The 14,994-nt window shown below is 35.7% G+C and overlaps 2 protein-coding genes and 1 long non-coding RNA gene across 3 annotated transcripts; 1 reads left to right on the forward strand and 2 right to left on the reverse strand.

Annotated features, from left to right (window-relative positions):
• Positions 1 to 945: 945 nt before the first annotated feature.
• On the forward strand, positions 946 to 2,475 carry LOC307143130 (uncharacterized protein; the record flags this gene model as incomplete). The annotated part of the gene is made up of 4 exons (XM_079844435.1): positions 946 to 1,544; positions 1,660 to 1,705; positions 1,786 to 1,877; positions 2,361 to 2,475. 4 exons carry the CDS (start codon positions 946 to 948, stop codon positions 2,473 to 2,475), a joined length of 852 nt encoding a protein of 283 aa, XP_079700561.1.
• A 2,222-nt stretch (positions 2,476 to 4,697) lies between these two features.
• LOC307143203 (uncharacterized protein) lies at positions 4,698 to 10,230 on the reverse strand (the record flags this gene model as incomplete). The annotated part of the gene is made up of 9 exons (XM_079844558.1): positions 10,162 to 10,230; positions 9,963 to 10,051; positions 9,548 to 9,745; positions 9,361 to 9,447; positions 9,021 to 9,274; positions 8,160 to 8,288; positions 7,354 to 7,488; positions 6,903 to 7,023; positions 4,698 to 4,915 (listed from the first exon to the last, which is right to left on the reverse strand). Exons 1-9 carry the CDS (start codon positions 10,206 to 10,208, stop codon positions 4,698 to 4,700), a joined length of 1,278 nt encoding a protein of 425 aa, XP_079700684.1. The 5' UTR covers positions 10,209 to 10,230.
• Positions 10,231 to 10,503: 273 nt separating this feature from the next.
• On the reverse strand, positions 10,504 to 12,004 carry LOC307129234. The gene is made up of 3 exons (XR_013816862.1): positions 11,534 to 12,004; positions 11,329 to 11,404; positions 10,504 to 10,709 (listed from the first exon to the last, which is right to left on the reverse strand). It is a non-coding gene; the product is annotated as an uncharacterized lncRNA (long non-coding RNA).
• Between the last annotated feature and the right edge of the window lie 2,990 nt (positions 12,005 to 14,994).

The following is a 14,994-nucleotide window of genomic DNA, read 5'->3' on the forward strand; positions in this document are numbered from 1 at the left end:
TATATGAACACTGAAGTGACTTTCAGTGCCCTTGTTACAGAGACAATCCCCCTAGAACAACATGGAGTAAAGTGCCTGGTGGTGTTCGCTGGGATCGAACCAGCAACCTTATATTGATATTGCATCAGTTCCATGGTTTAATCCACAGGACCACCATCTCCACATATCTCAACAATAGTACACCCAGACCAAACCGGGTTTATACCTATGGAAGTAAAATAATGCCAAATGTTTTTGAAATAAAAAAGCCTGTTGAATTGCACTACTTGAAAAAAAATATGCATTGCATTAACCATGATTGCATTTTAATGCATTGTATTTTTAGGGCTTGCATTTATATGGGCTGAAATTCAACATGGTTGTATATTTAAGCTGTGAATATTTCAATTCAAAACATTTCAAACACATTTTCATTAATAAAAATTCAATAATCCATATTCTCCTTTCATATTTCACTTCCAAAATATTCAAACTGTTTAAAAATACAACCTATAATATTCAACAGGCAATTTTCGGTCCGTTTTATTTCGCTTTACAAATTCGCTCCACAATTCAGTGGTTCAAATTCGACGGCAAATTCGATGGCAAATTCGACATTGAATCAGGGACTGGAGGAAAAGCAATAGACTACCGATGCATTATATCTATCTGCTGTTAGTCGCCCTCACCAGTAGGTGGTGCAAGCGCAACGCGTGTTGACAACATCAAAGCAACAGACAGAGACGAGAAACTTTCATAAAACATCATTTGCTGAAATGGACCGAGCGGTGAGTTTGTTGGTTTTAATTTTACCTTTGTTCTGCTTCATTCATCTGCCCAGCAAGACTGGTTTAGCCTATTTAACATGAAATATTATATATTTCTCTTTAGCAATTGCTTTTGGATTATGTTTTGGAAAGACTCCGTTCACGCTTGGAAAATGCTGTTGGACGACTGCCCCTTGACATGGACTACCTGGAGTTTATCTGCTCGCAAGAGTTGGTCTTTTTAAGTTCTGTGTCCAATTTAGTTACCATCCCAAGTGATGTTTTCGAGGGCATCACAGAACTACTCAGACTAATTCGACTAAACTTGTCAAACGTTGAGACGCGCACTCCGACTGTTTTGCACACATCAGGATCGTTGGGAAGGCCACGGCTTGTAATATCACCGGATTATATCACCAATCTCATGGACATTAACTGTTCTGTTCCAACCATTGCTCGCATGATTGGAGTTAGCACCCGCACAGTATTTAGACGAATGGCAGAATGTAACCTCTCCATTCGGGCAAGATATAGCAGTCTCACGAATGAAGAGTTAGATGAGTGTGTGACAGATATAAAGCAACACATGCCTCAGTGTGGATACAGAATGATGAGAGCAGCTTTAAAAGCGCGAGGACACCAGGTGCAGTTTGACCGGGTCAGGGCAGCAATGCACCGGGTTGATACAGTTGGAGTCATGACCCGAATGACACAAATGGGCTGCGTAGTACGAAGGACATATTCGGTCTCAGGTCCTAGGTCAATAATGCACATTGACACCAACCATAAATTGATTCGGTAAGTTTGGTTTGTTAGGCCTGTTCACGTAGTTATTGTATGTTATTGCATTTGCATTTCTTTTATGAGAGATATGTGGGCTTTTTAAATGTTTGCATGAATTGTCTTTTTTCAGCTACAACATAGTCATCTTTGGGGGTGTGGATGGCTTTTCACGCAAGGTATTGGCCACTCCTAACTACTTTTTGCCTTATCTATATTGACATATCATCATCATCTATCATTCCATTTTTTTATATAGATAATGTACCTTGGTACAGCATCTAATAACCTTGCCGCTACTACCTTGGATTTGTTTCAAGAAGCAGTGGAGACATTTGGCTTCCCTCTCAGGTAGGAAACATGTCATTAAGAATTGGATGCCAAATCTGGTCATGTTTGTTAAGTTTTATTTCTATTTTTAGTTCAGTGAATTAAATTATTTACATTGACATGAGAGAGAGACCATTTGTGAGAGCGTTTGTTTCCTTAAATTACCATGTGTCCACAAGTAAGAAGTACAGTAAATAGCTGCTGCCATACTGGTGTTGCCCTCTCTTACGTCATATCCCAGAATTCCCCCGACTTACTTAAGGCACACACTAATCAAAGGATATTATATATTAGGATAACTATAAACTGGCCTGTGGCCACACTAGCTCCCCTATTATGAATGAATGAATTTTAGTCAAGTTTACATCTGATGATTTGTGTGTGTGTGTGTGTGTGTGTGTCTGAAAAACTGTACATTTAACGTCTATGAATTTTACATTGAGTAATTACAATTTTTTTGAGAATTGTGTTTCAATTGCTGTGCTAAAACACTCATGTACTTAGGGTACGAGGAGATCATGGCGTTGAAAATGTGGACGTGGCTCGTCTAATGTTCACAGTTCGGGGGACAGAAAGGGGCAGCTTTATTTCAGGAAAGAGCGTGCACAATCAACGGTAAGTTGTTATTTTCAAATAATGTAATTTGAATTGAGGTTTTGTAAAAAAAAAAAATGTATGTATATATATATATATATATATATACATATATTTTTTATTATTATTATTAATTATCAACTTGTGCATAATACCTGTATGAAATTCTTAGATTTAATTGATTTATTTCTTTTCAGTATAGAGAGGTTGTGGAGAGACGTCTGGACATCCGTGACAAATGTCTACTACGATGTTCTACATGCATTGGAAGAAGGTGGCCACCTTGACATTTCTGATCTTACTCATCTATTCTGTTGCCATTATGTTTTTCTTCCACGGCTTCAAGATGATCTCAACCTTTTCCGAAACACCTGGGACAATCACCCCATACGAACAGAGGGCAATTTGACTCCTAACCAGTTGTGGGTGATGGGAAGTATCCGCAATCCTGTACCTGAGCCTGACATAGAGGTATGTTTGATGTGGATATGGATTTTGACAGTAAAATAAATAAATCTCTGTTCAGGGGCCTCATTTATAAAGCTGTGCCGAGGACCTTACTAAAAGTGTATCTGCGCCCGTAAGACAGAATCTATGCAAAATTCCCTTTATAAACCCAGTCAGTGGAAGATTGTGTACATGTATATCCTCCCCGAAATAACCATATAACTTACAACGCCTTGTTTTAATTTGCATATGCATATTTATCTACGTGATCCCATGTTTAACAGTAAAGGACATTACGAAAATATGAGATATGCGTGCCTTGTTTTTGAATAAAAACATAAAAAGGTATTAAATACATTTCAGAGAGTTTTTCTCAATCTTATCCACTGGCCAAATATTTTTAATTGCTTTATATTTTAAATGGAAACAGATAAGCCTTTTTGTGCATTATTTGCACAATTTTCTCAGACCACGAGTTCTGCTATTATTGTATGCTCAACTGTAGTTAAAACATTTAAACACCGCATACCAAATGAAAGTGTTCAAAAGCATTGCATCCACTACTAAAAACTCCATTAATGGATGGTAAATTTAATAAAATGTGTAAATCAGATGTAAAGCAGTTTCATGTTGTGAACATGCACTAAATTTATGATTAGTACTCATAATGAAGATTTAAAGTATTTTTCCTTCATCAGTCCCTCAGCTCACCATTGATGTTGCCAAATGTCTCAAATGTTCTTATGCCGCAACAAAGTTTATTATAGTTGCACATTCTCTCATCAAGTTTATTTTTATAAATCACAACTTGTGCTTTGGAAGTGGCGTACAAACCGTTTCAGGGCCTGTTGTCCGTACGCAGCGGTTATAAATGAGAACCCAGGAATGTAAGTGGGATCTTACTTGTGACAGTAAATGCTCTAAATATCTTTTTTTTTTTTAGGGATTAAGCATACCGCATATAGACTGGGAGAGTAGTGGACTGAGTGTTGATACACATTCCAGCATTGTTGTTCCTCAAACCGAATGCCCCCTGACTGATGAGCAAATGGAAGCACTCAGAGAAACTGTAGACCCCAAAGGACCTTCTCAGACTTTTGGCTGGGACATCTATCTAGCTGCACTACATTTTTGCCAATCGGTTCTTATGGAATAATTGTGATATTCCATAAGAATATCATCTTATATTCTGCGGACTTCTGTCAATTATAATTTTAATCATCAATACCTGCTTTAAAATATCTGAATAAACTATAGTAATAATTGTTGTTTCTGTCTAACTTCTTCCTATGATTTGACAATTCTTTAGATAGTATAGTGATAATAACTAGTACGGTGGATTGTGAGCAAAACTTTATTCAAGTTTAACTATTCAACTATTGCTTAAATTACATTTTTCTGATCCCACTGAACATGTTCAAATATGCATTTTGCATACATTTTCAATTATAAGTACTTATAAACAAAGTACTTCACAATATTCTACAGATTCTGAAAATCTTTGGAACAATAGACATTCAACATTACTAAAACCGCTGCATGAGCCCATGCATGAAAAAATCCATTGTGGAACGGTATTAGCTTACATTGCTTGTACACTTGTTACTTACTATGTTTATAGCATAGTATCAAAACATAACAGCATGAACAACATGCGGTACATTAAAGATGTACAAAAATATAACTTTGGGGGAAAAAAAACAGGATTTTAAAGTATTGTACCCAAGTGTAATCAGCATGTAATAAAAGCCTATATCAGTGTGTAACAAATGTGACATGTACTGTAAATATGTATAAGAATTACACATGGCCAAAACCATACTTGCAGGTCTCAATGCACATCATCAAATCATTTGCGAAGGACTGAAAATCGCTGTAGTGCCCTGGGAGCCGGAGAACACAAAAGCAAGTAGAGGATTTTGGGAGATCACTTTTTACAATTTCTACAGCCATATTTCCCTCCATCTGCTCCCATCCGACCCAGAACTTCAGAAGGTTTTTTAAGTCCTTGTTGGATGCTGGAAAAAAGTATAGAAACAGTTCACCCTAAAAACAATTATCTTATTGTTTACTCTGACTTACAGAATCTCAAACTGTCGACTTCCTTTAAAGTATATTGGTGTTTAGATCAATATAATGTAATTTCAGGTGGTCCAAAGCTTTTTAAAACAGGATACAAAACATGGGGTAACACTTTTTAATAACTTTAATAAATCATTAACACACATTATAAAATGATCAGATAATTTGTTACTATACTGTATATTCACTCACATAGCTAGAAATGAGATAATGTGCTTGTTAAAGGGATAGTTCACCATAAATTAAATATGTACATCATATAAAGCGATTGTGTCTCAGAAAAATCAGACTAAACCACTATTCATTTGGATTAGTTTTGCGATCTCTTTATGACCTATTTGAAGCATAAAAAGGATTGTTGCCTATCAGTTGAGGGACAGAAATAGCTTGGGTTTCATCAAAATATCTTTTGTGTTCCAAAGATGAATGACAGTTTTACAGGTTTGGAAAGACCGGGGGGGGGGGGGGGGGGGGGTATGTTGCTGTTAGAGCCTAATGTTGCTGTTAGAGCCTAAATGATACCTGTAAAATTATCAAATTCAATGCCAGCGAAATATTTTATTTAACAGAAGTAGCCTACAGCCAATTTCCGATTAGGACTATATCCCTCTACTTCCTTCTTGAAAGGGGAAATAAGCAGTCAATCATGTTTACATGATTTACAAGATGGATTTCCACTTTAATCAACTATTATAATAAGAAACATGACTGTTAAAAGTATTGCGCCCTTATACATTAGATTACGTTATACAAAATTAGCTTTAGTTTCTATTTGGAGGTATACGGTTGTGTACGTGATGGCGTTATATCATTACGTGATGTTCTCAGCTGAAGCAAAGATGTGAACTGATGTTATGTTCAAGTGATGCTGCTAAAATAAAAAGCTGCTGAAGAAAGGATTAGCACTGAGCAACGTTTTGTTTGTTTTCCCACACGCGAGTGAAAGTGAATAGCGCACTCGGGTGCTCAACAATGACAAATGTAAACATATTAAAGAAAAAACGTTATATCTTTCACGAAATCCGCGGCCAGGACGCCGCCATTGAGCAGTATCCTAACCGGTGACGTCACTGGGTTGGTTGGCTCAAGAATATAACAACTTCTATGGTTATATGTAAACAAACTGCACATGGAAACATTGTTTGCAATGTCCGCCATCATATTCCTGTCTTTTGTCAAAACAGTGTAAGTTAGAATGTATTTGTTTTAACATAGCTGTTGTACTGCGATGCCCACCGTGTCAGAATCCATCTGCTAGTTCATGCTTACAGCTGTTACCTAATAATGACTGAACCTAACGTTAGTTGTTTGTGGTCAAAACACTGTGGAATAGACAGTTTGATGTCTCAAAAATATTATCTGTTGGGTATTTTGAGCTAAAACTTCACAAACACTCTGGGGACCTAAGAGATTTATTTTACATATTGTGAAAACGGCATAATATGGGACCTTTAATAAAACTTCAACTTAATAATAAATAAATAAATTTTAACTTGTAATCATTGGAAATCATCTAAATTGCAGGACCATATGAATTGAACGTGTAATGACATTTGTAAACATTTAAATTTAAATTAAACAGTATCTTTTAATTAATATGTAATGTATAATACGTTCATTATTAAACACTAACAAGCACATTATCTCTAATTTCTAGTTATGTAAATATATATCAAAGGCATCCTATTATAATATTTATTAGTGTGTAATGTTGCTGTTTGAGAATAAAATGATCTGCAAGGTTACAAAGCTCAAAGTCAATTCTAAAGGGAGATATTTTATTTATCGAACGACTCGTTTGGAGTACATTTTATTCAGGGCTTTGTAAAGTAACAATGTTAAAAAATAATAATATTAAAAAATGATATGTATATATATACACACACACACACAGCTGTACTGTTCAAACTCTGAGGCACATACCTGTCTCAATGAAATGCTTTAAATACCCTGTGATCCGTTCCTTGGTATCAACAGAGTATTCGTCTTCATCTTCATCTTCATCATCAATGTCCTTACGCCATGAGATATGGGAAAGCAGTATCTAAAAAAGTAACAGAATTATATGTTTTCCAAGAAAAAAGCTATTGACATTGTTTATGGTAAATGTCCATGTGTAGTCCTCTTAAAAGGAATACTCCACTTTTTTCGGAAATAGGCTCATTTTGCAACTGCCCCAGAGTAAAACAGTTTTACCGTTTCTGAATCCATTCCGCCTATCTCCGCGTCTTTAGAAGAATGCCAGTAACCAGACAGTTTTTGGTCCCATTGACTTCCATAGTAGAAAAAAAATATACTATGAAGTCAATGAGACTAACAACTATCTGAGTTGTAAAAAAAAAAGTGGAGTATCCCTTTAATGAGGAAGCCTTACCTCAGGACTGCATGAGTCTTCTGATTCTTTGGGGAAGAATACTACATCCTTCCTCTCAGTTAGAAGAGGCCAAACAAAAGTGTCTTTCAGTCCTCGCTTGATTTGTTTGATTTGGCGTGTTCTTCTTCCAATAACCTACAAAGTACAAATAAATAGAAAAATTAATTATATCCTAATTTCAAATTATAATACCAGCATGCAGCAGACAGACCAAGTACCTAAAGGTCTTTCATAAAAAAAAAATCCACCCTAGAGCATGTTCTTGCTGTCCTGCTGTTGTTATTTTAATGAATTATTTGTATATATATATATATATATATATATATATATATATATATATATATATATATATATATATATATATATATATATATATATATATATATATATATATATATATATATATATATATATATATAATAATTGTACATCCTTATACAAAGAACATTAAAGAACAACTGGTGACTGAAAATTCATACAATGGAAGAAAAATCGAATAAAATCACAGAGGGGCAAAGTTATGACCTACCACCTTAAAGTAGTTTACAGTAAAATTAAACGGTTATAAATTAAAAGGAATCAGGATATCACATAACATGCGTTATATAGCTCTATCCAAAAGATCATGAATGCATTCTAAACAGTAAATGAATACAAAATTATACTTATACCTGTCTAATAATACCATTAGAATAGAACACATAATAAAAAAATAATAAATAAAATTAGTTTCAAAAAATAATTGAAATGTATAGAAATAAGGACATTTTTCATTTTCACAAACACTAACTACAAATTTGAATTACCGCATGTGACAGCAGACGTTCATAAAGCCATCTTCTATTTTCTTCTGTTGGACCAGGAAGATCCCAAGACAAACAAAGTTCCAGGACTTTAGTATGCTGTTCCTCATTCAATGGAGACTGCCCACTGAGCTAAAAAATAAATCAGATGTTATAGACCCCTTTTGCACTGACATAACAATTACGTCACAGCGGTAGCTGAAGGCAAAACATAGGGAAAACTAGAGATGGCCAATACAAAACAGCAGATTAGTCTACATAATTAGGAGCTTAAATCATTATTATTCTTGTTGTTATTAAGTGTCATCTTGTTGTGTTGTGTGGGTGCAAGAATCAATGAAAAATGAGAATCTGGAATTATTTCTAGAAAATATTCACATCATTAAAATTGCACCGTAAATTGTTATCTTCTTGATGCTGGCTAGGCAGAACTGCAGATTGTACCTCACAAGCATTGTACATAACCATTCGGCACATAGTTATAGTATAGGCACCTAAAGATGTATATGCCCTCATTTTCTCTTTACTATACACTCGGTTTCTCAATCAGGTAAATGTAACGTTAGATGTCAGGCCACTCATCTGGAAGTAATCCTGTCAGATCGTTTAACCAAAGAGTGAGTGTGTACGGGTCGACCAATCTGCTTCCGTCCATTAAAGTTAACTTTTTGAAATAACTATCGCGGTCCCAGACAGTGAGTGACCTTACATATTCAGAAAAAACATATATTCTCCAGGCATTGTTAAAAAAGAAAACAAGCTAACAAAACTTGCTAGCTACAGTTTGTTGAAGTGTTCAGGGGAATCTTTCTGCCTCCAGCTAAGCTCCGCCCACACAAATACGTCACAATATAACACACTTACCAAGTTGATGGTTTCTCGAATGTCGACATCTGGACAGTCCTCCAAATGCAAAGTGGTTGTGTCTTTAGAGCCTTGTAGCAGAACATGTACAAAAGCTCTGCTGAGCCCTGCAAGACACGGGCCACCATGCAGAAACGAATGGCCTAGCATTCTCCCTGCTACCAGAAAGAGATCACTTTCGATCAGAAATTGGGAGGATGAGGGAACCAAGTGGTCTGGCTCTCCCTCAAACAGGCAAGTAACTCCGGTGTTTCCTGTTGATTTAATTAGGTAAATACCATCAAAACAAATTTGAAAAATTTACACTTAGCAGTGCAACTGCAACTAATAAACTGCATACCCAAGTTCAAACTGAAACCATGCTTCAATTTTTCAAGTATTGTTGAGAAAAAGTGCCTGGTAACTCCATCACCAATTGCAGCATCTCCTAAAAAAAATTTACATAAGGTAATTAAACTGACAATATGAATACACTATATGACCTGCATAATTTATTGAATAAATGGTTTAATCTTCTACAGATGTACCTTGAAGTTGACATTTTATAGGACATGCCCACTCTACATTTCTTTGCTTGTAGAAGTTTATTAGCTGCCTCTCCTGTTCTTCAGTGCATGATCTTAAGTCAATACACATAAGAAGAGGTTTCCCAGTCTCGTGCAGTTGGAGAATTTCCTTTCTGTACATGGTTGCAGCCATTTGTGCATCCGGATGGGTCTTCCAATCTGGTAAAAAAAAAAAAAAAAAAAATTTTTTTTTTATATATTCCTAAAATCATGACAGATCAACAGAAGTGTAATATTTTTTACAATCTTTACTTGTTTGCCACAAATTTAAAATGGACTACAAAATAAAGACGTCAGCAATATAATGATTTTAACAAACATTCATGTTATCCTCTTTTGCACTGCAAAAAAGCCAAAAAAGAATCAATTTAATTACCATTGTTCATGTATGAAATCTCAGCAGTGTTATTCACTTCGTTGTCCATAGATGTCAACTCCGCTGTATTTATGTCATCATCCATTGGTCTACAATTTGGGAAAGGGGAAAAATCAATTAAAATCCTTTGTCTAGCGTGAGGTAAATAGTACTTTTATAATCGTATTATCACAAAACTAAAATTTTCCAGCTTGCACACCTTTCGCCACATTCACTGGCATGAAATTCCAAGATGCCAAGAGGCATTTCCTCTTGACAAATAGGACAGCAACCCTACAATATAGATGATCAACCATATAAAAAAACATTAAAAATTGACTTTTTTCCCCTTCAGTTTGAAATTGACCTTTTTGATAGCTTTGGGTTGAAATATATTAAGCAAGATATGCACTGTACAGAGAGCAATTACCCGTTCATTATTCTTTTTCACACTTTCCACATCCTGCACACATCCAGCCTCATCCTGTCTTTCGTTTTCATCTTCGATCAAAACAACATCAGAACAAGTCTTGATGTGATTTGCAAGGACCTGGAGGGGGAACGATATGTTGCACTTTTTGCATAATGCCTTAGGCATATTGCGAAATGCATCAGATGAGGGTGGCAAGGGAGCTGTGTCCAGTTCATCTTGAAGTGGAGCAATGTACATAACAGAATTCTCCCCAATTTTTGTCGCTTTTATAAGTCTGCCTGTGTACCCACAGTCTGCAGGTGCCACTAGGCTGAGCTTCCGACTTCCCCAACCCCCTGAAAGTATGAACAAGAAAAATGATTATGTATTGTGTTCATTTAATGTACTGTAAACAATAAGATGTAAATTTGAGTTGGGAACAACCTAAAAGTATTTGGAAGTCAATAATAATAGAGACGGTGGATGTATGGTACATAATTGTTTTTATTTTTCTTATGCGTGTGAATAAAGACTATTTACTTGGTTTAGTTTGTTACGTATTATTCTAATCAGTGTTTTAAATACAAAAGGTAGTTGCAGCTACAATGTTCTTCTGCAAGAGACATGTAGTTTTGTTTTTTAACTGCTAGAGCACCAAAAGTTAAAGAATGCAGCTTTAAAACGTTTAATTTATTTACTGATAAAGAGATGCAATTTGTTCATAAAAAAAACATTGTTTTAGAAAAAAATAAGAATTGTGTTTTACCCCTGCTGAACCACACTCATAGCAAACTGACTACAATACCGAGGTTTAAACCAGCACATGTATGTTTTATTAGATGACTTATTTATACGTACATTTTTGGTTCCTATTAGCGTTGCTAAGAAAAACTAAAGCAAAAAAAAACTAAAGCAGATTTATTAGTGTCATTAATAAAAATATATTTAATATTTACACAAGGCAGTAAACAATACCTGATGCTTTATACAAGAGCCAACCACCAGCTACCCCACCAAGTTTGGGATATAATTCGATGAGTTTATCACATAACTGTTAAAGAAAACAGGATTAGTCAATCTAGCTGCAATCGCTACTATTTATGACCAATCACAAAGATAATTATCTGAACAGGTTATTTTTTACATTAAGTGTATTTGCACATCACGTCATGTACTGTACCTCCTGATGAGTCATATTTTCATCAAGAATGGCAGTTCTGCGTCCTAGTCCTGCCTGTGTGTGGAGCAGTTGATCCGGACCACTAGGGGACCGCTCACATTGGGCCGGCAGCAGGTGGAACATGATCTGAAATGGTTTTGGTTTAATGGGCACAGGAATTGTTCCAGTAAAGCGTCGTTTTCCTCTGCGATTTGAAAATAATCCAGGAAAGGACCTGTTGGAAACATTGTAAAATATTGGTCAGAACCTTGTAGATGAACAGACCTACATTTCATAACCAAGAATACAATGCATGTTTATACTGGCCTGGTCATTTCTGTTTGAACAGAGGATGATGGCTCCTGAGGTTGGACTCTAACATGAGTTGATCTGACAAACAAAAAAAATACAGTTTCATAATGTACGTGTTAACAGCAACATTCAGTTGAAATTCTTGAAAAAAAAAATATTGCTATACCTATTTATACCCTGACTCGTAGAAGGTCCATCAGCTCTTTCTTGTGTCAAAAGTGATAAAAGGTGCCTTGCTGATCTCAGCACTTCATTGTCTCCCTTGTATAACAAAGTTAACATGAATTAAAGATAGAGAGTAGCTTTAAATATATCACTTCATCACAGATGTCAAAATATTAATGCAGATACAGAGCTGCGTATCTCAAAAGCATTGTGGAGCTATGTTGATTGTTTAAGACTAACGTTATTGGTGCTTGTTTTTCTACGATGCTTTTGAGATAACGTAATCATATACCGTAACATGAAGATGAACTGATATTGTGGTAGAAATGTACCATTTTAATATATAATTGCGGAATTTAATTTATAAGTAGGTTGTATTTAATCATGCTATATCTAAATAAAATTAACTTTGCCATCATTTAAACCCATCCATCGAATTAGTATTCTGTCATTAGTGACTAAACCAAACAATACACATGTCTAAGCGTATAACAGTTGTTTTACTAAAATTGTATCCACTTTGCCGTCACTACCATGGATACCTGGCGGGCAAAGGGCAAACACTGAGAGAATGAAGTACTTGCCAGCCAGTACTAGTGACATCACGTGCAAAGTATGAATTAATAGGATCTTGCCAGGACGTCGCCAGTATTAATATACAAAAGTTGGTGTTTTGAGGTGTAAACGATCGTCGCCTGCATGCCAGATAGTTGTGCGATTGGATGCACAATAACCACATTTTGTCAGCGTTTGTTGCCGCGCCAGGTATCCATGTTAGTGACGTGACTGCAAAGTATTTAGGCCTATATCAATGCTAAAAGCGAGGGAATTCTGGATTAATCAGAAAAATCACCTTCCTTTTGAACGCTGTAAAAAGTTGTATCATAAGACACTTGAGTAAACGCTCGTGTGATGATTTGTGTCTTAATCAGCCTTTTCAACATGTAAGTTATATACTATATATACACTCATAATAACTCGTACTCACCGCTCGGTCCATTTCAGCAAATGATGTTTTATGAAAGTTTCTCGTCTCTGTCTGTTGCTTTGATGTTGTCAACACGCGTTGCGCTTGCACCACCTACTGGTGAGGGCGACTAACAGCAGATAGATATAATGCATCGGTAGTCTATTGCTTTTCCTCCAGTCCCTGATTCAATGTCGAATTTGCCATCGAATTTGCCGTCGAATTTGAACCACTGAATTGTGGAGCGAATTTGTAAAGCGAAATAAAACGGACCGAAAATTGCCTGTTGAATATTATAGGTTGTATTTTTAAACAGTTTGAATATTTTGGAAGTGAAATATGAAAGGAGAATATGGATTATTGAATTTTTATTAATGAAAATGTGTTTGAAATGTTTTGAATTGAAATATTCACAGCTTAAATATACAACCATGTTGAATTTCAGCCCATATAAATGCAGGCCCTAAAAATACAATGCATTAAAATGCAATCATGGTTAATGCAATGCATATTTTTTTTCAAGTAGTGCAATTCAACAGGCTTTTTTATTTCAAAAACATTTGGCATTATTTTACTTCCATATATACCAGGTCATTTTTCCTTTGGCAATATCCGTCTCAGGAGCAATAATTTCATTAGATGCCCAAAAGGTGTTTGATCAAATAGAGTGGCCATTTATGCTAAAAGCACTTGAGCACTTTGGGACTGGGGGTTATTTTATCAAGTGGGTAAAAATTATATATTCATGCCCTTCTTCATCCATTGTGACAAACTCTAAGAAATCCAACCCCCTTGAGCTATGTCGAGGAGTTAGGCAAGGAGATCCACTCTCCCCTCTTCTTTTTGATATTGCGTTGGAACCGCTAGCAGTAGGGATTAGAAGTCACCCACATGGAATAAAGATTGGTAATGAGGAAGCTTTGATTAGTCTATATGCTGATGACCTATTAATATATCTTTCTGATCCAGCTAAATCAGTTCCCCATTTACTTGATTATATTAATGCCTTTGGCAAAATCTCCGGGTGTACTATTAACTGGTCCAAAACTGAATTTATGTCACTTGCTAGAGACACAAATCCAAGCCAGGTTAGTCCTTTGGCTACTAATTTACATACCTTGGCATTGTTCAATTCAATTAAATTAAAATGTATTTGTATAGCGCTTTTCACAATACACATGGTTTCAAAGCAGCTTTACAGAAAGTGCATTTCATAAATGTACATTGAAAAATGTTAGAAAGAGAATGTTAAAGCAAAATGTTAGAAAAAGTTAATCAATCATGTATTAATTTAGGCCATAACAACGCTGGCGTTGAGTCGTCTCTTCACAGGCGTCGAGTCGTCTCTTCACAGGTGTTGGGGCATCTGAAGTCTCCATGAGAGGCTGGATACAAACTGGAGCTGACGAACTAGTTACCTCGGGACTAGTGTCCCGAGATAACAACAGAAAAGCAGATGGGAAATAATTAGCATAGCTGCTGTTCAGAATATTAATGCTTTTGATCCGATTTAACTGTAGTATAAAAGGTAATTATAATGTGAATGCTTGGCTAAAGAGATGCGTCTTTAATCTAGTTTTAAACTGGGACAGCGAGTCTGAACCTTGAACAATATCAGGAAGACTATTCCAGAGTTTAGGAGCTAAATATGAAAATGCCCTCCCTCCTTTAGTGGACTTAGATATCCTAGGAATGACCAGAAGCCTTGAGTTTAGTGATCTTAAAGAGCGCGATGGATTGTAGGGCAATAGAAGATCCGTTAATTACACTGGAGCTAAACCATTTAGGGCTTTATAGGTCAGTAGCAATACTTTGTAATTGATACGGAACTTAATAGGTAACCAGTGTAGAGATGATAAAATTGGTGTTATATGATCATATTTTCTTGACCTAGTAAGAACTCTAGCAGCTGCGTTTTGGACTAACTGTAGCTTGTTTATTGATGATGCAGGACAACCAGCTAATAAAGCATTACAGTAATCTTTCTACAGTAATTACAGTAATCTAGAGTAATCTACAGTAAGAGCGTACAAATCCT

The sequence above is a fragment of the Gobio gobio genome (genome assembly GCF_949357685.1).
Source record: "Gobio gobio genome assembly, chromosome: 1".
NCBI classification, from domain to species: domain Eukaryota; kingdom Metazoa; phylum Chordata; class Actinopteri; order Cypriniformes; family Gobionidae; genus Gobio; species Gobio gobio.